The 23,132-nt window shown below is 30.4% G+C and overlaps 4 protein-coding genes across 8 annotated transcripts in view; 2 read left to right on the forward strand and 2 right to left on the reverse strand.

Annotated features, from left to right (window-relative positions):
- Positions 1 to 56: 56 nt before the first annotated feature.
- Positions 57 to 3,772, reverse strand: LOC126858514 (HIRA-interacting protein 3-like). Of its 2 annotated transcripts, none has more exons than XM_050608914.1 (5): positions 3,621 to 3,772; positions 2,424 to 2,865; positions 1,361 to 2,137; positions 929 to 1,181; positions 57 to 735 (listed from the first exon to the last, which is right to left on the reverse strand). In XM_050608914.1, exons 2-5 carry the CDS (start codon positions 2,850 to 2,852, stop codon positions 617 to 619), a joined length of 1,578 nt encoding a protein of 525 aa, XP_050464871.1. In that variant the 5' UTR covers positions 2,853 to 2,865; positions 3,621 to 3,772; the 3' UTR covers positions 57 to 616. The 2 variants fall into 2 exon arrangements, with proteins under 2 accessions (XP_050464871.1, XP_050464872.1); XM_050608915.1 differs by lacking the exon at positions 3,621 to 3,772 and adding an exon at positions 3,435 to 3,459.
- Positions 3,773 to 3,920: 148 nt separating this feature from the next.
- On the forward strand, positions 3,921 to 6,116 carry LOC126858537 (lysM and putative peptidoglycan-binding domain-containing protein 3). Its single transcript, XM_050608947.1, has 3 exons — positions 3,921 to 4,479; positions 4,706 to 4,910; positions 4,997 to 6,116. The coding sequence occupies exons 1-3, from the start codon at positions 4,430 to 4,432 to the stop codon at positions 5,513 to 5,515; spliced, it is 774 nt and encodes a 257-aa protein (XP_050464904.1). The 5' UTR covers positions 3,921 to 4,429; the 3' UTR covers positions 5,516 to 6,116.
- A 748-nt stretch (positions 6,117 to 6,864) lies between these two features.
- On the reverse strand, positions 6,865 to 8,683 carry LOC126858539 (40S ribosomal protein S11). Its single transcript, XM_050608949.1, has 5 exons — positions 8,553 to 8,683; positions 8,166 to 8,291; positions 7,623 to 7,828; positions 7,264 to 7,408; positions 6,865 to 7,011 (listed from the first exon to the last, which is right to left on the reverse strand). The coding sequence occupies exons 1-4, from the start codon at positions 8,562 to 8,564 to the stop codon at positions 7,285 to 7,287; spliced, it is 468 nt and encodes a 155-aa protein (XP_050464906.1). The 5' UTR covers positions 8,565 to 8,683; the 3' UTR covers positions 6,865 to 7,011; positions 7,264 to 7,284.
- An 11,777-nt stretch (positions 8,684 to 20,460) lies between these two features.
- LOC126858507 (uncharacterized) overlaps positions 20,461 to 23,132 on the forward strand; it is a 145,348-nt gene continuing 142,676 nt past the window's right edge. For 3 of the 4 annotated variants that reach the window (XM_050608894.1, XM_050608896.1, XM_050608897.1), the window contains exon 1: positions 20,461 to 20,851. The gene's annotated coding sequence lies outside the window, so the exon portion shown is untranslated. Of the gene's footprint in view, positions 20,856 to 23,132 lie in introns of all 4 variants that reach the window. The other variant, XM_050608895.1, reaches the window with a different exon arrangement.

Genomic DNA, 23,132 nt, shown 5'->3' on the forward strand with positions numbered 1-23,132 from the left:
ATTTATATATATATATATATATATATATATATATATATATTATGTTTTTGAAGATAGAAAAATAGATTTGCGATAAATATTTTGAATGTTGCTTCTATATTTAAAAACTTGGCTCATTATTGTTTCTAATATTCATTTAAGCAAAACACATCTATCTTAAAATTTGACAATATTAAATTCTTTGTTTGCTTCATTTATAATTTTTTCCATTTATATATTATAACCCGTTCCATTTATAATCCTTTTTTACATACTTTTCCTGCACACAAAACTTTTTTATTCTTTTCATACTAAATATAAGTGTTAGAAGTTTATATAAATTATATTTTTTGCATGTTTAATAATTTACTTTAATTACGAGTAGAAGTGACGAATCAATATAATAAAGATGAGTTCCATCCTATATTTTTAATTAATATATCATGTATAATTATTCATAATAATTCATTGAAGAAAAGAAATAGAAAAAGACTATAAGAATAATTATGATATACAAAAATATATGAATATTAGAAAATATTTATATACATACGCAGTATGCTGGTATGCCCTTATGCACATAGTTTAGATATTTATGTTGCTTAATAAATTGTGGATGTTGCTAGCCTGCTAAGTTCTATTCCGAATCACTATCAACAATGGTATGAATACGTTTGCAAGTTTCTCGATGTCGTTGCGATGTATCTGGAGATGTTGAGTTTTTATTCATATTTCTTCTTGCGCGCGTAACACGTCCTAAAAAAAAAAAATATATATATAAATTTAATATCTGTATAATATGAAAATATATTTAATATAAAATGTATAATATATATATATATATATATATATATATATATATATATATATATATATGAATTTAATATCTGTATAATGTAGTTTTCTATGATATTATAAAATAAATTCATAATAAAGCTTTATTATTAACCTTCAGATATAATGTTGGATATATCTAATTCGGATACTTCTTGCATTCTCTCTTTCTTTTTTTTTGCTCGTTTACATTTTTCCAATGTTGGCCTCCCACTAATACCATTTTTTTCTAATAATTCTTTTAAGCGATTTATTCTTGCAGAATTATTCCGACAATCAGCCCAAACATCGTTATAAGATCTTATTTTTATACCAGCAGCCTTTATATATTTTTTCAATTTTTGTATTTGGCTATTGTTGTCTGGCTCCTGAAACAGTATCACATCATACACATACACATATTTATAAATATAAATATATATAATATATATATATATATATATATATATATATATATATATATATATATATATATACATATTATAACATAGATATTTATATAATAGATTATAGATTGATTTATCAGTACTAAGAAATTATTACTTACAGCTGTACTACGTCTCGTCCTTCTATTTTTCGAAAATTCTTTCTCATTTTCAGAATTATTATTACTTTCGCTTGCCGAAGAATCCTTTTCCGATAATTCTTCTTCCGTTTCGTTTTTAGTTTTTCTTGATTTATTAATTCTCTCTGTCGAAGTCACACTTTCATCATCAGATATATGTTCAGTACTTTTTTTGGAAGGATGTTTTTTTACACCTCGTCCTCTTTTTGAATCCACAGAACGTTTCGTTTTCTTAGTTATTGGAGATTTTTTCATTTTTTTAGTCCGTGGACTATAATCTTCATCTGAATTATTATTTTGGCTGTCCTCAGATTCAGAACCTTTTAATTTACTAAAACTTGTTCGTGATCCTCTTTTTTTTACCTTTTTTTCTGATTTAATCTCCAATGTGTTAGTGACCACTTGCGAATCAGATTTTTCTGCCTCTGACGTACTACATTCCAGTTCTGATTCATTTGGTTCAGCTTTAATAATTATCGTCTTTGGACGCGGTTTTATTTCTTTTTCACTTTCACTTTCGGAACTCGGTTCTTCTTTATCACTCGCGCATTCCACTGAGAGCTCCAATCCATCTACTACTTCTGTATCCACATTTCGATTTTTTGCAATATGTTTTTTTTTTATCCCATTTTTCTCATTTTGCTCTTTTGCTTGCTCGTCTGCTTCATTAATTTCTTCATTATTTTCTTTTTCTCCTTCCTCATCATTAGAAATAGATATTGCAATGGTATTTGTAATAGATTTTTTGTATGAACTATCCTTTTAATATAAAAAAAAGAATAATCAATAATTAATATAAAAAAATCAATCTTTATATATTAAAGCCATTTAATATATATATATATATATATATATATATATATATATATATATATATATAATATATCATTTTTAATTTTATCTCAATGTCAACATTAACAATTTAACTCAAAGTAGAAGAAAAAATATAATCAAAAATATAAGAAAATATATATTTAGGATATGTAAAAAAAAACTTCTAGATAAAATGACATAAAATTATCTCAATTAATAAGTAAGTTATTACCTCCTTTTTCATATTTCCTACATTCTCATCCATGATAGAACAATCCTTGTTTAAAAGACTCTCATTCCCATTTTCCTGTTTGATTAGCTTAATGTTTTGTTTTTCTTTGTTTTCTTCTTTGTGCACGTTCGATACAGACAGAGATTCCTCCTGTATATTTTGTTCGCTTCCTGAATGTATTGTATGCTTTTCTCCTTTTACATTATATTCATCTGTACCATTTTTATTTGAAATAGTCTTGGTATTATTTTTTTTTAATATTTCTGTCTGTTCATCGAAGGAATTTCGTTGTTTTTTAACAGATAAATTGTTTGCTTCATCTTCTGCAGAATCTTCTTCTCGTGGCCTCTTCTTTGTCATTAAAGTATCAGAATCTGAAGATAGCTCTAATTTATCTATGTCTCCTTCCTCATGATCAGAATCTGCCATTTTTAATAATAATCTGAAACAAATGTATATTTTATTGTTAGATATTACAAAAAAATAAATATAAAACACAATAACAAAAGAAAGCATAAAGCAAAACAAGCAATTTAATAAGATTTTATAGGATAATAAGATATATTTTTGCACATGTTCACATACAAACACATACACACAAAATAAACTATAAAATGCTAAAAATATAACGCAGCATTATTTCACAATCAGATAGGATAAAATTGTTATCTTGTAACAAACATATGAATATCAAGCAATTACATCTAATGTAAAATAGATAAATAGATAAAATAGATTAACAATATAAATTAAGGTTATAAAGCTTTATTGTTTTATATATATATATATATATAATTTTTGTTAAATCTCTATCACATCTAATAATCAAATTTACATAATGATTATAAAAATTGCATAATAATAAATAAAAAAATTATCAAAATAATTCTCAATAATGTGTGAAACAAATATTTCAGCAACGATTTATTTCGAGTACATATTTCGATATATATAATATACCGATTTTTCTCATATATATCAAATATCATGCAAAATTTCAAAAAAGCATACGTAGAGTAAGAGGAAAATCAGCAAGTACATAAACGCGTAGCTAATAGCTCACGCACGAACATTCGGGCGAACATGCACAACAATTAATGAAGATAAATAGCCAAATTAATCTCTCTATATAGATCGTAAATTATATTTCTGCATCTCTACAAAATATAATTACAAGCGATATATGCATTTAATTACCTCAAATATTTATTACGTAGTTGTCACGACTCAAGCGATCATATATGTTTTGCGCGGCAAAATCCTATGCAATAACGATGCAACGGTCAGTCACCGGCTATTGGCCAATACTTTTACTCATGAAAAATAAACATTCAAGAAAGTATGATTTCTTATACACAGAACGCGTCAAACATGCCAAAAAGCAATGTGATGTCCAATCACTTTTTCCTCTTACGGACAAGCTATAAATCGATTGGCTAACGCATTAATTGGTACTCATAATGCGTTGGCGCGTTCTATGCAAGAACCTTTACGTGTGTCAAAAAGTGACGCAATAACCAGTAGATTTACAGCTTATCCGTAAAAGCGAAAAATTGATTAGCCGTTGATTATGTCGTTTTTCAACACACGTATCGTGTGTAAGAGTCCTAAAAATGCGCTCCGTTTAACGCTACGAAAATTTTGAAGCTTTTGATCGACCAATTAGAGCAAAAAGATATTTGCTTCTTTCGCCCTGATTGGCTAATCAAACAATTCAAAACTTTCGTAACGTCAAGCGGAACGCGCCTCTATCCGACTCCGACACAATTTTTTCAATCCTGCATTTAGCCAGCCATAAAAATTACACATATGTTAGGTGTCGGGTTGTACAAGACATGACAAGAGAACATAACTTTTGTATTGGTTAGGTTAGGTTTAGTGAACATCCGTCTACCTGTCATAATGCTAATTGTTCCAACATATTTTTTAAATATTTGTATGCAGATGCGATACACGGATAAGCATTATTGTCGAGAAAGTGAAATTATGTTAAGCATCATCACACTATGCCGCAAAAATTGATGAATTCAATGTTCGACGAACAGAAAAATGCTAGGTAATTTTTGGGGTTCTCTGCCAATTCAATTCTTTTGTAACATTATGAACAAATATTTACAGAATTATATGTACAGTAATTAATTTGTATCAATCGTCAACGCAATCAATAGTCTAAACAGTCTTTATGAAGTGTCTATTTTTTCATCGATTTTATATAAACAGTTTATTAAATAAAGTATAATACATGATTGAAAGTTTATCGCAATAATAAAATAAATTTTCAGGCAGCTGATCTATCAACGTGGAAGGGAAAGTTCTCCGTATTATGTATTTTTACACTCGGATGATGAAAGTAGTACAGATGAGGAGAATATCTCTTTACAAGTTATCAAACGATCCACATCACCACGTCGGAAAATTGAGGTGATCAATATACAAGTAAAACCTGAAGATACCTTACAGGCATTGGCTCTTCGATATAGATGTACAGTATGTAGAAAATTTGGTCCAAAAATATAGCAAAAAAATATTTATAACTTTGTGACTAATTTTTTTATATTATTACATAATTTTAGATATCTGAATTAAAACGAATTAATAAAATTGACAAAGAGAATGAGATATATGCAAAGCCTTATATTAAGGTTCCTGTACAACCATTTTCTATTCTAACTGAGACATTATCTGAAAGTCAAAATAAGAATATTACATTTACATTAAGTCAAGAAAAATTAGCAAAAAAGGAAGAGCAACTTATAGATTTTGACACTATATCGACCACAGAATCTTCAAATATAGAAATTAATACTATTATATTAAATTCGGTATGTGAACCTTTATCATCCTTTAATAATGCCAATTCTTCTGAGGTTCTACACACAGAACATGATCGATTACTTAATGATATGGACAGTACTGAAATAGCAGAATCTTGTGAAACAGATATATTTAAATGTTCTGGAGACAATTGGGGATTGTCTTGGATGCAACTTCTTGTGTTTTCATTACTGTTGAGTTTTGCAGGACCTATTATTATATACATACTTTATATAGCTGAATATTCAACAAAAACAAATATAACTATAAGTAATTGATATTTTGTGTAAAAAAAGTATGTATAGATATAATAAGTATAAAATAGAAGAGAATATATATTTTCTATGCAGATATAATTTCTATAAATTTTGGGACTAAACACTCAATGTTTTGATTATCATACAGATATAATAATTAAATATATGCATTATAAATTTAGAGACATCTTTGCATTAAGATTTTATTAGTGCAGTTGGAATTGTATATATTTTTATATTTAAAAATATACTTTCTCTTATTCTATTTTATATCATAAAAATAATTTAGTCTCAGACTAGTATTTTTTATACTGAGTGAGATTTTTTTATTGAAGATATAACTATTATAGAATGGTTCAAATGTAAACACGCGCGAGACCTTTCTTGTAAAAATTTTGTACATAAAGCTTATATTTGAACCATCCATACATATTAAGTATAAATTTATATCAGAAATATAAATATTATTAATAGACTTAGATAACAGATTCTAATATAATTTAACGAAATAACTAAATTATTATTTTTTATCTAAGAAAAATTGTTAACTTGTGCTATAGCAAGCATAATTGTGATAAACTTTTGACACGATAATTAATTTAATAAAATTGATTAAATCCTATTTATTGATAGAGAATATAGGAAATAAGATATAAGTCTATATATAAAAAGCACTTGCTGATGCCTTTATAATTGTAAATCATCTGTTTATAATTGTTAATCTAAAATACTATATATATATATATATATATATATATATATATAAAATAGATTTTTCATATTTCTAATATGATTAAAAATACTCAAATTATTTGATGGTGCACTTTAGAATTAATTTTAAAAATAGCAATATATTAAATATGTATTATTATATACATTTACATGAGGAATCAACTTTACTATTTGAAGTTAATATCATTTCTGTATCATTTAAATTTTAACACAAATTGCTTTTCCTTAAAAATTGATTTATATGCTATTACTATAATAATGACAATAATATTTGCCAAATATATATGAAAATTATCATTTTTATATATTAAATGCTTATGTGTTCATGATTGCTAAATATATTTCTAAAAATTAAATGGTATGTCATTATTTCACATTCATCATTTTTTAAATCTATATTTATACTACATTTGTGGCATTTTATAAATTCAAGCATAATTATTAGAAAAAGTAACTACTTTGATTATTGAAATTTTTATAATTAGAATTTATAATTATATTACTTATATGTATAATTGATAATCTCTATAAATATATCAATTCTTCTATTTTTAGAAAATATATAAAAAATAAGATTATGAGAAATTATATATTTAGTAATGTTAAAACATGATATAAATTGCATTACAAAAAAAATCAACATTTTTATAGAAATTTTATTTCTCTCATTTCAGCATGTTTTGAATATAAATTACAATACAGAGATGACATAATTTTTGTAACTGCATACATTTGGTGGTAATGTTTTATTAGTTTTTCTTTGCATCCTCACACCTGGCAATGTTCTGTAATAATTAAAGCAACAATAATGTACAAAAAACATTTTATAAATTTTACTTTGAAAAAAGTAGATACAAAAATATTCAGTGTGTGTGAGAATATATCCTTCAATATATATTCAGAAGACCGTCGTTATATTATCATCATTTAAGTTTTTAATTTAATTATATTTACAATAATAAAAGAGAGAGAAATAATATTGCTGAGAGAGAGAGAGAGAGATAATAAACTAATAACCACAATGGATAACTACTAACCATTACTGGAAGGAGAGATGTTTAAAATTTCTTGAAACTCTTCTTTGATCCTGTTCCTTTCGAAACCTTCAATACATTAAATCTTACTGTCTTGCTCAAAGGTCGGCATTCACCAATGGTGACTACATCACCAATTTCAACATCCCTGAAATTTAATTTATAAAGTTTGTAAATATTAATTGTGATAAATCATATTATATTTTTTTTTAATTATTATTATATCAGATCCATAATAATTCTTCAAATTGTGTTGTTACTTGTCAGTAGACCATCGTGATATATCATCATATAAAAACAAAAATTAGCAAAAGTGTTCCTAAGAAAAAAAAAAGAGAAAATGTAAATTATTTTATTTATACCTGAAGCAAGGACTAAGATGAACGCTCATGTTACGATGACGTTTCTCAAAACGGTTGTACTTCCTAATATAATGTAAATAATCCCTGCGTATAACTATAGTACGTTGCATCTTCATCTTTTGTACAACACCAGTGAGGATACGTCCTCTAATCGACACATTGCCTGTGAATGGACATTTTTTATCGATGTAGGTTCCCTCAATTGCCTGTAAAGATTGAACGAACAAAGAATATATATAAAACATTTCATATATCTTTTACTATTAAAAAGCTAAATGTACAATCAATCAGTATTGTGAGAATATAAAATAATCTTCAAATTAATCTTCAGAAGACCGTCGTTTTATCATCATATTAAATAGTCCTAAATAATTTTTTATATTTATCAACTTTAATAAATCAATATATTTTTAATATACATAATCTTACTCCATAAATTCACTCATTTTTCAAAGATTATTACAATGATACAAATAGAAACGAGAATGTTGCAAGTAAATTATTGAGGTAGTATTGTGAAATAAAAGATGAACTTATACTCACTTCACGAGGCGTCTTGAAACCAAGCCCGACATTACGACTATATCTCATGGGCTTCCTACGCTTCGGGCCCAGACCTTTCTTACGATTAAGAAAGATCGTGGGTTGTTTTTGAAACGCACGCTCGCTCTGCAAACCAAATCATACAAATTACGCATATTTTTCACAATAAATATTGGAACTTAATGTCGAGACCCGCGTGTACGACCTAACCACGTGCTATGCTCGCGAAGGTATAATCTCTCGATCACACCTTCATCTACGAGCTTACTTTTCGCGTAGGCTTATGCGTAACGCTAATTGTCGTTAAAACATAGCAAGCTTTCACAAAATAATACTGTAACACGTGAAAAATTTCATTTATTGACGATTGCAGTATCGCACACGTACCTGGTCTGCCATCTTGCTCTGAGAGTGAAAGACCGATGTAAACCGGAAATGGCGCAGGCATACAACGGATCTCGACTTCAGCGCCTCCACGATCGCAGTGCCACCAACATAGAAAATATATGTAGAACCCAATGTGTGCACTGGGTGCACGATTATCGATGCAAATATATCGTCCGATCTATAAGTAATTACACATCGATCACACTAGCTATAACAAATTTGTTTGGAATCACTTTCAGTATATTTATTCTACAACTTTTCCTATTTAAATTTTCTATGTTAATTTATAGTACTATTTGATTTATATGTACTTTTGGTCGTATTTTTTGCACTTATTTTCAGATACAATGATTGGCTCCGCCATTTTGATAATTTGAAAATTGCAATTCACTTTCCGAATTGTAGTTAATAATCGCGTAGCGGGTGATGAAAAATTTGAATCATTTATTTTTCGAAATCATTATTGTTTCCAAGTGAATCTTACGCGAAAAGTTATCGCAAGAGTGCCCGTCGCAAATCGTCATATAACATTAATAAAACATATAGTACACAATTATATGCTAATATCGTCATTCGAGAGCAAGAATCAATTTCTGCACGCATATAATCAATAGCTTTCGCATGTTTCACGCTGAAGTGGAATAAAAATATAACTTGCATACAATTGAGAAATTATATATATAACTTTTTCTTTATATTTTGTTCGATTATCAAAGTAAATACATATAAAAGAATTGCTTATGCAAAAGCGCTGCAATTAATTAGTCATACAAATTAAAAAGTGTATACATTAATGAGTATATTTTAATACATTAAAATTGTCAATATATATATATACATTAAAATTGTCAAAATATCATAAAATAGATAGAGATATACATATACATAACGTATTTGAAATATATTTCTTTATATATTTCAACATAATTCATAAAACGAGTTAAATTGTCCCAGAAATGATTATTAATTTTTTATTTTTTTTTATTTTTAGTACCGCACTCTATAAGTTTTCCTACAATAGACTGAAGCTGTATAAGAGCCTCTATTTCATTCGAAAATGCTACAAAGCGAAGAGTTAATTTGCACAAATTGCATTGCATTTCCATGATAGATTTATTTGGAAAATGCCTAAAAATAAAATAAACCAAAATATGCTAAACGGATAGAATAATCATATATTTTTGTCAATTCTTATAAAAATTTACTTATTATTAATTGTAGCTTTTATATAATTCATTAGAAATAATATGAACAACTTACTTTACATTTTTGCACGACTTCCCAGAACAAAAAGGGCACACCAAGAGGACTTTAATTTCATTATATCTATCCATTTGCAATTATATCTAAAATATACATGATCATATTGCTTGATTTTTTTGATTCTGACGATTATTAATTATACAAAAATAAGTGAATTGAAATCTAATAATAAAGTTACTTTATTGCGATTAAATAATTTTTGTTGTTGTTTGCATTTATACATTAATATAATAATATTACGATATAATTATATATATTTAACACATAAATATATATTTATCTAAACAGTTTCTGCAGTGTATCAAAATTTATAGAAGTACGCTAGAATATTGTAATATAATCGATGAAGTTGAAAATATTTGAAAACATATTTATTGATAACAAACACGAAAAGAATTAGGATTGGATAAATATATATTTTGATAAAATCTATTATTATTGAAATAATTGAATTTATCTTGCATTAAAAAGAAATATCGAGCAATTGTTATAATTCTATTGTTTGAATATGTATTGTTTAAATGCTTACTTGCCCGAATGTCAAAACAAATTTGTTTCAAAATAAGTAAACGTTATTGTAACATGTATTTTTAAATATAAGATACTTTATATTAGCGCAATATATGTATTATGTATAATTATGTATTAAGAAATTTTGTTATTTGACTTTTTTGCTTACCAAGTATTTGCAGCAATATATATATATATATATATATATATATATATATATATATATATATATAAATGAAGTAACTACTCTATGTTCCTTTTACCAAAAATTTATTAATTAAATTATCCGAAATTGTGCTTCTTTTCTATCAAGCGTTATAATAGCACTGCTTGTTTACAGTATAACAATGTCAGATTTTTGTTTGTTGATACACAAAAGATTGATTTAAATTTTTGTAAGTATTTTCAATGACTTGTTATTATAAGTTTCACATATATAATACTCTTTTTTCCATCTTCTTTTCTGTCTTCTCATCTCTTTCTGTTTTTTAAATTTACTTTTTAATTTTATTAATTTTATGTTTTTAATTTTAGATATTATTTAAGATATAATTTAACATATAATTTTAGATATAATTAAAGATATTATTAATATATAAATATACTCATTAATAATTGTGTAATTTATTTAAGTTGAATTATTAATTTTCTCAAAAAAAAAAACGTACTAATAGAGCTGTACAAAAATGTACTTTTATTTTCAAAATTAAAACGCATGAAGTTGTTTTCAAGTAATTATTATGTCAAAATAAACTATTTTTAGACAAAATCTTTCAATCGCAGAATATTTTCAAGAAATTTCTCTAAATATTTTTTTTTTACAAAAAACTTCTCTTTAACATCTTAATTATTAAAAAAACAAGTAAAAAATTGTGCAAATTAAAAACTTACACATGGCTTCCTCATAATTTTATTTCCTTTTTTTTATAATATCAGTAATCATAATTACAAAATCGGAATAATATCAGTTTTCGAGACTCTAAAATAGTTCAATACCAATTATCATTATATAATATTCTATTCATATCAAAATACTTAGCTCATATTTCAAAATTCAAAGAAGTTAGAGCGTACATAAACATTTCTTAAAAAAAAACCAAAATTTTATAAAAAATGAACTCTTTTATCGATCCTAGCCACATCATCAATATCAATCATAATTTAATGATATTCTATTCATGTAAAACAATTTAATCTAATATTTAAAAAATTTGCAGAAATTAGGCCGTGAACAAACATTTATTGAAAAATTCAAAATTTTATAAAAAATGAACCATTTCAACAATTCTAATCAAATTCAATATCAACCATACTTTAATGATACTTTATTAATGTAAATATATTTAGCCCGTTATCTCAAAATTTGATGAAGTTAGAGCAATCACATCTTTTTTTTTTTTAAAGTCAAAATTTTATAAAAAATAAACTCTTTCATCAATTCTCCTTAAAATCAATACCAATCATTATTTAATGCTAGTTTATTAATGTAAAAATTATTTAGCCTGATATCTCAAAATTTGTGGAAGTTACAGCATGCACATACATTTATTGAAAAAATCAAAATTTTATAAAAAAATAAACCCTTTTACTAATTCTGATTAAATTCAATACCAACTATTCTTTAATGATATTCTATTCATATAAAAAAAATTAGACCAATATCTCAAAATTTGCGGAAGTTACATCTTTTTTTGAAGAATTTAAAATTTTATAAAAAATAAACCCCTTTATCGATCCTAGCCAAGTACAATACCAACCAACCTGAAATGATACTTTAGTCATATAAAAAATTTTAGCTCATTATCTTAAAATTTACGGCACCACGTCCTTTGATGCATATACAAACATACATACTCGACATTTTGTAAAAATATGTTTTTTTCGACGTTTTAGAACATTCTAAACACATTGGCATCAAAATTAGAGAAAAAAATGTTTCCACAAAAACAAAGCTTCCTCTATCAGGAAGGAAAATTTAGTATTGTGGCGTTTGCAAATTCTGAATTATAAAAAATTCTCGTAAAGTTAAATTGATAAAATGCTTCTATTTGCGCTTATTGTGTTGGCCCGGCAAATCCGCCTTTGCAAATAATCGGATTCAAATTGCATTTGTAGGAGAGAGTACGAGCTGTAATGACTTGAAACGAAATAACTCTAGCTGGCTGAAGAGCAATACATTGCGGTTGCATTGTTCTGCGGTTGCCCGCGCCAGGCGCAGGATAATTTCAGCTTTTACGATCTTTCGACGTGACAAGTGCGAAAATATTGCTGCCTATACCGCGCGCAAGTTTTTGTCATATTATCCGTATAAAACGCGCAGGCATCGCCATATAACCACGTACAAGTAAGATTGCTAACGTAATAGTTTATATTTGCGGATATTGCGACTATATTCTCTCACGTTTGGTTTTCGCCTGGTTAATGTAAAATCCAATGAAAAACAATATTTCTGCACTTGTGACTCACGTCTGTGAATCTTTATTATTTTATGTTTCCATCAAGTGAGGGAGGCAAGAAATTCTGCCTAAATTTTATATCAAGAGACACATTAAACAAACAAATTAATATTTTTATTCATTCATATTTTTGTGACATTTATATTTAAAATAAAAATGAAAATTTATTTATATGACTCAGCAATGTGTGTTTATCATGCTTATGTTTTGCAATAAATATTTTTGTGACTAATAATAGTCGCGAAAGAAAGTAATCGATAGTGGTACAAGTATCAAACTAATTATCATAGCTGTATCTCCGAGTACACCGGTCACTGTCAGATTAAGCCAATACGAGATTCTTAGGAGCAATTATCGCGCAATTATTATTGAAGTAATTGCGTAAACGAGTCAACAGCCGAAGGCGTATTTTTTACGAGAGATCTCGCGGTGTCTACATACTCTCAGGATCTATAAAGTCCGACAATATTCGGTTCTAAACCACATCCGTGCGTACGTGCTTTAATTGTTACAACGTCCTTCTTCGGGTATAATCCGCGTCCGTTAAGATTCTTTGCCGTCCTTTCCCACGGAGAACACGCATTACTTTGCCGTTGCGTTTTTGCTTTAATTAAGATTTCATTACTTGCGTGATAACGAAATGAGTGCATCAATATTTATTGCTCGCGCAAATCAAAAATCAATTTTCTAGAGAAAATAATGATGTGATTTGTAAAATTCTATATTTATAATAAAATGTGTAAAAAAACATGTTTTATATGAATGGACAACTATAAAAAAAATAAAAAAATATGAATTATTTTTTATTAAAAAATTTATATCTGTTATTAATAAGTAGCATATGTTTTTATTTTGAGATTATTACTATGTTACAATTATTTAATTCTCATTATTTTGATAAAGAATACATTTATGAGTTAAAATTAAATTCCATAAAATGTAATATCTGAAAATATGTTGTCACTTGGACTACACTCGCGTGATAGATTTCGATTTAATAAATTATGTAAAGTATACGAATACAAATCTTAATACATGAGGGATATTTATAATTATTATTATTCATTAATTGAGATATCATGCCTTTTTCGATATATTCATTATTTGATTTGACGATTTATATATTATTCCGCCCTTTTAATCCGAAAATGACTGACATATTATACTTAAATAAGCGGAAAATTCAATAATCATCGTCGCAATAATTAGTAGTCCTTCATCGTTCTCTTTGACGCTTGATAATAGTATTCTAATATTACGCAAAGTCGTACCTATCATAGCTAATTAATCTAACGTTCAAGTCTTGACATTGAGGATCACGCGTATGATTAACAAACACTTTCGATTAGGAACTAATTTCGCCTTTATAAGGCGTGTGGTTAAGTAATAGCAAGAAGTTATTAACATTCTTACGATTTTTCAACAACCCCTAAGCGCGCGAGCCCGTTCTATTTCATTGATAGCAATGATTCATGTCTTGCGATAACTAATATCGCGCACAGTAATTAAAGATCCACGAGGTCGTAACGCGAATCCGTCATTGCCGTCACTTACCAATGGATGATCTGCGAGCGCAGGAAGAAACATCTCGCTCTCGAGATCACCTATAATTAACCGTGATTGAACTTTCATTGCTCATTGAGTATCGCGCTCAAGTTACTCGCGAAGTCTTCTCGTGTGTACGTGAGATTCTGTTTATTTTACTTAGCAGCCATCACGATAAGCGGCAGTCATAAATTTTATGCAATCGCGAAAATTCAAAAATAATTTCTCTAAAATTAGATAAACTTGTCCTTTTTTTTTTATACGAGCACATCACGATAAAAGACACTGTTGTCGTCTTTGATATCGACATTCTCTCTCTCTCTCTCTCTCTCTCTCTCTATATATATATATATATATATATATATATATATATATATATATATATATGCGTCGAAACAGCGTAACGTAATCATCTCTCCGTTTTCAGTCAAATAACAAGAAATAATTACTATCGACACGTATGTGCTCTCATTTCGTTTCCGAGGCTACCGGAGACTGGCGGCTGATCGCGAGAAAAATGCGCGTCCGCAGACTCATCGTACGCTCCGTTACACGATCGCTCATCTTTTTCGTGCCCGTTCATGTAACCGGTCTTACGTCATAAAGGACGTCTTCCGCGAGCGGAATTACAAGCTATACGTGTAAACGTGACACGCGGGCTACTATCACTTCGTCATTTTTTGTACCAGATGCTCTCTTTCGGCGAGAGGATTCGCTTCCTCGTAATATCGTGCGTCTCCGTATCACGCAGGAAATGTAATTTTTGACGATATTGTCTATACTTGACAACGATGACGAAAAGTTCTTCCGTGAATCGATGATTCGACTATATATCGTGTACCTTTCGAAGGAATATTAAAGACGAAGAGAACGGGGCGTTCGCTTCCGGAACTTGATTTCTTCGAAGCCTATAATTAATAGTAACAGGCGCGCCGGGAATAGCAACTCATACAACATGTCTACTTATAGACAAGAGGAGAAGAGAAAGAAGAGAGGAAATAAGATCAACGGGACAACGATAATCTGATAAAATTTTTTGCGAATAATACTAGCGATATACCAGCCGATATCATTAAAAAATAAGAAATTTTTAATAAATCAATAAAAATTTTTTTTTTCTTAACTCTATACTTAATTAATTCTATTATTATTAAAGCTAATTGTTGAAATTCTGACCAGATCTCGATTTAACGTATTTGTAAATTAATTGATAATAATGCAGAATTAATCAATGAATGAATGATGCTCGCAAACTTTGCTTGAGTGATGTGTCTTCTTTTGAAGAGAAGACTGTGTATATATTCTTCTCTTCAAGAGAAGACACATAAATAAATAATACCAAATACAAATCCGCCAGTAATTATTATTGTATATCGTTGCGAATCATGAGAAATTCAAAACTGTGGCAGGCTAACGATATGAAATTGACGAGCCCGCTGTTTATCATTCACCTCTTCTCTTTCCGAAACTATCGGCGAAATAATTTCGTCCAGGTAATTTTATCTATGGCTCGAATGCGCGGATACTTTAACCTCGGGATAAACTCCGTATATCGTGCTGTTAAAATTATGCGAGACTGGATATACCGGCTATGCATGAGCAGGGAAAATATTAGTGGCAACAAGTATATGGTAGTGTCAATACATGCTAGAAACGCTACTAATTGTAAGCTAAAGCATTTATGCATGTTTGCACTAATTATTATTGTATATAATATATTTATTGGCGAGAAATATAAAAGTTTTTCTCTCTTTCCTTTTTCCCCTTTCCCTTTTTTGATTAGTAATACACTCAAAACGTGAAAATTAAGATAAGGCATAATAAAGGCTTTAATCAACAAAATTATAAATCATATATTTCAAAATCTCTATATTTCTTTTTGTTTGAGTAAAAAATATTAAGCATGCTTTTACATATTAATCTTTTAATCAAGTTATATGGTGTTTTAATTAATGATTCGGAAAGATAGCAGTTCTTTTCATAGAGGCAGCGACATGAAAGAAATAGTATAATCGTTGAGCCATAAATGAATATTCAAGAAACGTTTTGTCGTCGCACACTTTAATATCGCTAATTAAAGAAGCAGATGATACACGGCGATACGCTTGTCAGGCCGCAGATCTTTCGCGATGATTTCAAGATAGACCGTGTATATATTTTATACGATGGGACAGGAAGTCTCATTGTCGACGCGGAACATAAGCGAAAGAGAGCAAGAAACATGGTTTCCTTTGGGTACCAGACATTGCACGTGAGCGACAGAATACTTTAAAATATATCTCGAGAGCGAGATACATGACAAACAGGTTTCTGCATAGCGTTGTATAGCGTTAAGAAGCCATTGAAGCGAGCGGTACCAAGTTCCTATAGCAGGTGATAACACGGCTTGAGAAGATCCTATCGAGGATGCTGCCGAGTTACGCGGAACCGCTTAAAACCGTGACGATACACCTTGTAAACGCTCCGAACAGCGCGTATATACATGTATGATTAAATTAAAAAAAAAAAAAAATCACTATTCAATAATATTTCTGTGAAGAAAAAAAAATTAAATTATACATGTATGAATTAAATTAAAAAAAAAAAAAAATCACTATTCAATAATATTTCTGTGAAGAAAAAAAAATTAAATTATACATGTATGATTAAATTAAATTAAAAAAAAAATCACTATTCAATAATATTTCTGTGAAGAAAAAAAAATTAAATTGGTGAAAATTATTTTGACATAGCAAAACGCGCGTTTCACTTTCTCGACATTATCAATCATGTTTTCTCACGAATGATGACAAATCGTTGAAGAGGGGGGGGGAGCCTATTTTAAACTCTCCATTAAATCTTTTATGAGTGAAATTTTATAACAGAGATCACATTTACACGCTTGTAAGATTGTTGTCGGCGAGCGAGGGCGCTTACTCGGCAATATCATTATCACACCGAGGATTGATCTTAACAGCAGCCTTATCTAATCGATCTGCAATTCTGCTGGACCAGCTTAGCACACCCTCGCAACGCAAGCGAGAGCAGTCACTTTCTACACGGACAGCAGTCCGTATAGAAGTATAGAGTGCGTAGCGGACAAACGCTCGGCCTGTAGCCCCTCTGAGGTCAAAAAACTATTTTTCACCGTGCTTTCAGAATTATCTAAATTATGCGTGAGTCGTGACCGCGCCGGGCACGCACCGTTAAATGCGAGCCGTGCGTACTCGCTATAAGCGGGGTTAATGCGCGCTTAGAATCGGTGGTCCCCCTCCCCCCGCCCTCCCTACACCCGTGTCCTTGTCCAATTTTTCACACGCACGTCGTACCCCTTTATCCTCTCCCCCGCGTATTACTCTTTCTTCTTCTCCTTTCTTCCTGTAAAAACGCTGCCGCCGCGAAAGACATCGCCTATACAAAACGTCTCTCCGGCTTCCGTCATCTCGACGTCGTCGTGATCCTTTCATATCTCTGAATAGCATCGCCGCGAGAATGATTTAAGGGGCAGTCGAATGTTAAGAATCCCGTGTACCGATGTTAGTATTTGACTGATAACTTGTCCCATTCACAGCGTACATCATGCGAAACCGCTGGAATAGCTTCTTCGAACTTTGAACTCTGGAGTCGTTACAACAGCTTTTATCATTATTAATTGCAATACTGTAAAAAAAAAAGTCTTTGAAAAGTTGAAGGAAAAATTTATCAACAAACAGATACTTTAGATAGAAAGAAAAACAGGATATGTAAATGAAAGAAATTTGCGAAAACGCTTTACAAGATCGTCTTTTCGATGAGATCGCGCAAATTTGGTTTCTGCATCCACGAATATGGATGCAAAAGAGAGTACTTTGCCTCTTAGAGATTACAGCCATACCGTATATATATATATGTTACACCATGCTTCGTAGTAACGTACCGTTGGATGTTTACACGCAGGCACGAAAATTGTGGGGAAAATTATGGTGCTGGGCGGGATCATCGTTGTCGAGGCCGGGTCATGTCACGGAAGAGCCGAGATTTCTACGCCTCCATAACGATCGAAATTCATTTCCATAATTATCTCACGACCGCGCGGATCACCGCGGTAGAAAACGCTCAGCTCGGCCTGATTCTACGCCGAGACATTCCGTTTCGTGTGAACTGTAAACGGTAATCACGTGCTTCTCTAGATTTCTACATCAATCGGCTTTATCGTTGATCGACTGCGAGTACGGAATAACAGTTTTGCCATCATATTTGCAAAAAATTATGATACCTCAAGAGCAAAATTATTTTTTTCAAATATATTTTCATGTCCTTCGAAGATACTTTGGCGTTCTTCGCTTGTCATGAAATAATCGGAACATGAGCATTTGTTGAAAATTGTTTAATAATAGCTAGGCACACACGAGATCTTTATCATAGGAAGATATGAAATTGTAGGGATGCAAGGATAGAGATCACACTTTATTATATTTTTGTCCTATGCGTTCAATCCTTATTGTAGCGGCTTTGCGAACATTAACTTAGGTCTCTATGTTCCTTCACATTCTATTATATCCTTGAATATCGTACTTAACGTCGGAACAGCTTGTAATGCTGTATAATTCCGTAATACTCGCAATATAATGCGCGCGCTCGCGAGTTTATCATTATCAAATTCATAAATCTCGCGTTTCGTAATCATCAATTTCATGTTTTGCGTACGACATACAAATTACATAACGCAAATTATACTAAATATAAATTATTCAACATTTTTTGAAAATATTTTTTTTTCTACATAAATAAAATTATATTTTATTCTAAACTTTATCCGAAAAAGCAAAACTTCATGTTTTTGTTTTTCTCAATTATATTATACAGGGTTGGTAAGTTAATTTTTTTTAACTTAAGTCAAGTTTAAAACTAATGCTCAAAAATTAAATAGATTTACGTTAAGAGTTAAACAAAAATCATTGTCAATTAAAATTAAATTAAATTAGAAAATTATTAACTCATTAAAGTTAAAACTTAATTCTCTATCCAACAGCAAATTGACACATCCGATAAATTTGTTGTATGACAAATGAAATATTCGCATTATGATCAATCATTTTCACACGACTTTAATATTGATGAATTATTTTAATTTGTATAAAAAAAAAGTTAATAATATGTTAACGTTAATGTATTTAAAAATAACTAGTTTAAGTTAAAAGCTAACACGTTTTAAACTGAGTTAAGTTAAAAGTACTTATTTTTTTAACTTTTTAACTTAACTTTTAAATGTTTAACTAGTCACTATACTTAATCCTGATTATACACATATATACGGGGTGTCTGAAAATTCGCGCAACACCCTTTAAGGAAAGGTAGAGGGTGTTATTCTGAACAGAAAAGTCTTGTATCATTTTTTCCATAACGCTTAATAAAAGAGTTATGATTGAGTGAAGTCTGGCCTATCATCGCCGATCTTTAGCTGGACGCACGGTCGGTGAGCCGCACGCCTGGTAGTGTGCGTGAACGCTCAGATGTTTATGACGGCTCACCGACATGCGCCCGGCTGAAGATCGGCGATGATAGGCCAGACTTCACTCAATAATAACTCGTTTATTAAACGTTATAGAAAAAAAATGGTACAGGACTTTTCTGTTCAGAATAACACTCTTTACCTTTCCTTAAAGGGTGTTGCGCGAATTATCGGACACCCTGTATAATTAAAAAAAAAAAAAATATATATATATACAAGAAAAACAGCATCTGAAAACTCTTCACTAAAGAAAAATTTAAATACATATTGCTCAAATAAATAGATACGATCTGTTTTCTAACATCTTATAGATGAAAGAGATTTATACGAAAAATATCTCCACGATATTATACATTGTTACGTGCTCACGTAAGGTATAGACAAATTCTTCATTATCGTCAGAGACTCAAATTGTGTAGGAGTACCTTTATACACACACGTTACCTTGACTGTGTACGGTAACAAATATACATTCACGCAGAGCGGACCCGCACGTGCAATACATACGTGCGCTGTATATACGCGTAATATTAATATACCTTCGCATATATTTCCTATGCACAGGCCGAGTGGCGAGCGGAGCCGAGCGTCTCCGAATGGCGGCGGAAACGGCCGAACGACGCGAAGCCGGTTGTGTCGCGCTCCCTCGAGCCCTCGAGAGTCAGTATCGCGTCAGTCTCGAAGTGAAGTAGTTGGTCAGTGATCTGTGTCAGAGCAGGACCACTCAGTCCATCGCGTCCGTCACTCTCCTTTTCTCTTCCTGTTTTATACGCGCCTCTCCCTCGTCTATCCCTCTTTCTCTATCTCTATTCTTTTTCGCTTCATCTCGCCTCTCGTCGGCATCGACGTACTCGTTTCGTCGCGCGCGACCCATTCCGGTCTCTCCTCTCGCGAGATACACGCACACGACAATACGCATACAGAGAAAGAGTGCCACAGTGTGGAGTTGTTAACAGTGGGGAAAGAGCAAAAATTAGCCTTTATACAAGCGACCGTGCCTCGCGACCACCATCCACAACCACCGACGCCGACATCGGATAGTTCAGCATCGCCAAGTAAGTACGTAGCTTTTTGAGTACAATTTGTAATACTGTACAATTTTGCGCATAATGTGCGCAATATATAAGCATATTTTTCTTGTTTTTTTTGGCGCGATCGTTCATAATCGTGACGCCAGGCTCGCGTATCGATATACGTATTGCGGTGTAATGGTGGTAAACCTGCGCGTTCGGAGTCACGTAGACTGTTTCCTTTTTTTTTTTTAAATTGTTATATACTTATTTTGATACGCACATAAAAACGATGATGAAATAATGTTTACAATAAAATATTTTATATTCTAAATCCAATTCTCTATATGTATAATTGATTGAGTTTTTACGAATTAACTCATTTTTGCATATGATCGTGTTCAATATTTTGAATCAATTTCCTATAATTATGAAAGGAAACATAAAAAATTAAAATAAAGTTGGCTAGAATTATTTAAATTTGGAAAATGTAGTTTTACGGATTATTACGGTAGAATGAAATGAAATAATTTTTTGTTAGAAATAGAGCTTTAATATACACAATAGCTCCAATGTATATAAAATATATTCCAATATACAAAATAAATTACACTATTTTTTCAATAATTTCTTATAAAATTTTATTAAATCTAATTTTTATATTTATACATATATGTCTTAGTATAAAATAAACATTGATCACGTCCGTAAAATAAGAAGCCAAGAGCCTATATTTATTCATTTCGTAAATATTGTTCTGATTTAATATATTTTATTATATATAAAGGGAATATTAATTGTATATCTATAAAATAATTTTTATTAAAATATTTTAATATGGTTGCATAATACATTGATATATTTTCTATGTGAAATAAAAAATATTATATAGATTTTTTATTTCAGTAAAATTCAATAAAGTTTCGCGAAATAGAGATTCCACGCGATGCATTCATTGATATATTTTCTATGTGAAATAAAAATCTATATAATATTTTTTATTTCACATAGAAAATATATCAATGTATTAATTATGCAACTATATTAAAATATTTTAATAAAAATTATTTTATAGATATACAATTAATATTACCTTTATATATAATAAAATATATTAAATCAGAACAATATTTACGAAATGAATAAATATAGGCTCTTAAAATATTTTTAAAAAAATTATTATGTATACATACATACATACATACATACATACATACATACATACATACATACATACATACATACATACATACATACATACATACATACATACATACATACATACATACATGCATACATACATACATACATACATACATACATACATACATACATACATACATACATACATACATACATACATACATACATACATACATACATGCATGCATGCATGCATGCATGCATGCATGCATGCATGCATACATACATACATACATACATACATACGTGCGATGCGTGCGATGCGATGCGATGCGTATGCGTGCGATGCTGATGCGTGCGTGCGTGCGTGCGTGCGTGCGTGCGTGCGTGCGTGCGTGCGTGCGTGCGATGCGTGCGATGCGTGCGTGCGATGCGTGCGTGCGTGCGATGCGATGCGTGCGATGCGATGCGTGCGATGCGATGCGTGCGATGCGTGCGATGCGATGCGTGCGTGCGTGCGATGCGTGCGTGCGTGCGTGCGTGTGTGCGTGTGCGATGTGCGTGTGTGTGCGTGTGCGTGTCGCTGTATGTGTGATGTGTGTGTGTGTGTATATGTATGTATGTTTATATATATACATATATACATGTCCTATTATATATCCCAAAAAAAAAAAAATAGATCGAATATAATTTTTTATTAAAGTTTTCAATTGCTGAATTTTGTACGTACGCGCACTATTCTACATTTAATGGACATTTATTAAGCTATGCGAGAATATAAAAGGTACAAAAGAGGAAGATACTTTTTACTCTCGATGCGCGGGCAACGTACTTTTGAATATGTAAATTTGAGGCGCGACTACAGTGTACAAATGAACGGCATCGAGGCGAAAATCGAATACATGTCACGTTCATCGCGGTGGCGGTAATTAGTAATCGGAGCACGAGCACCGATTAAACTTGAAAAAGTCAATGTTACCGGGAAGGTTTCGTACGAGGTTACGCAATCGCGCGTGATATAAAGCCCGTTATAACATTGTTCCGCGATTATCCGGTTATAGAGAAAGTACATGCCGGCCAGCCAGACATTGTCTTCTCTGCTCACTGTATGTGCCATGGAGGTCGGCTTCAAGGTAAATGAATACATCGCGTGGAATCTCTATCTCGCGAAACTTTACTGAAT

The sequence above is a fragment of the Cataglyphis hispanica genome, chromosome 25, assembly GCF_021464435.1.
Source record: "Cataglyphis hispanica isolate Lineage 1 chromosome 25, ULB_Chis1_1.0, whole genome shotgun sequence".
Lineage (NCBI taxonomy): Eukaryota > Metazoa > Arthropoda > Insecta > Hymenoptera > Formicidae > Cataglyphis > Cataglyphis hispanica.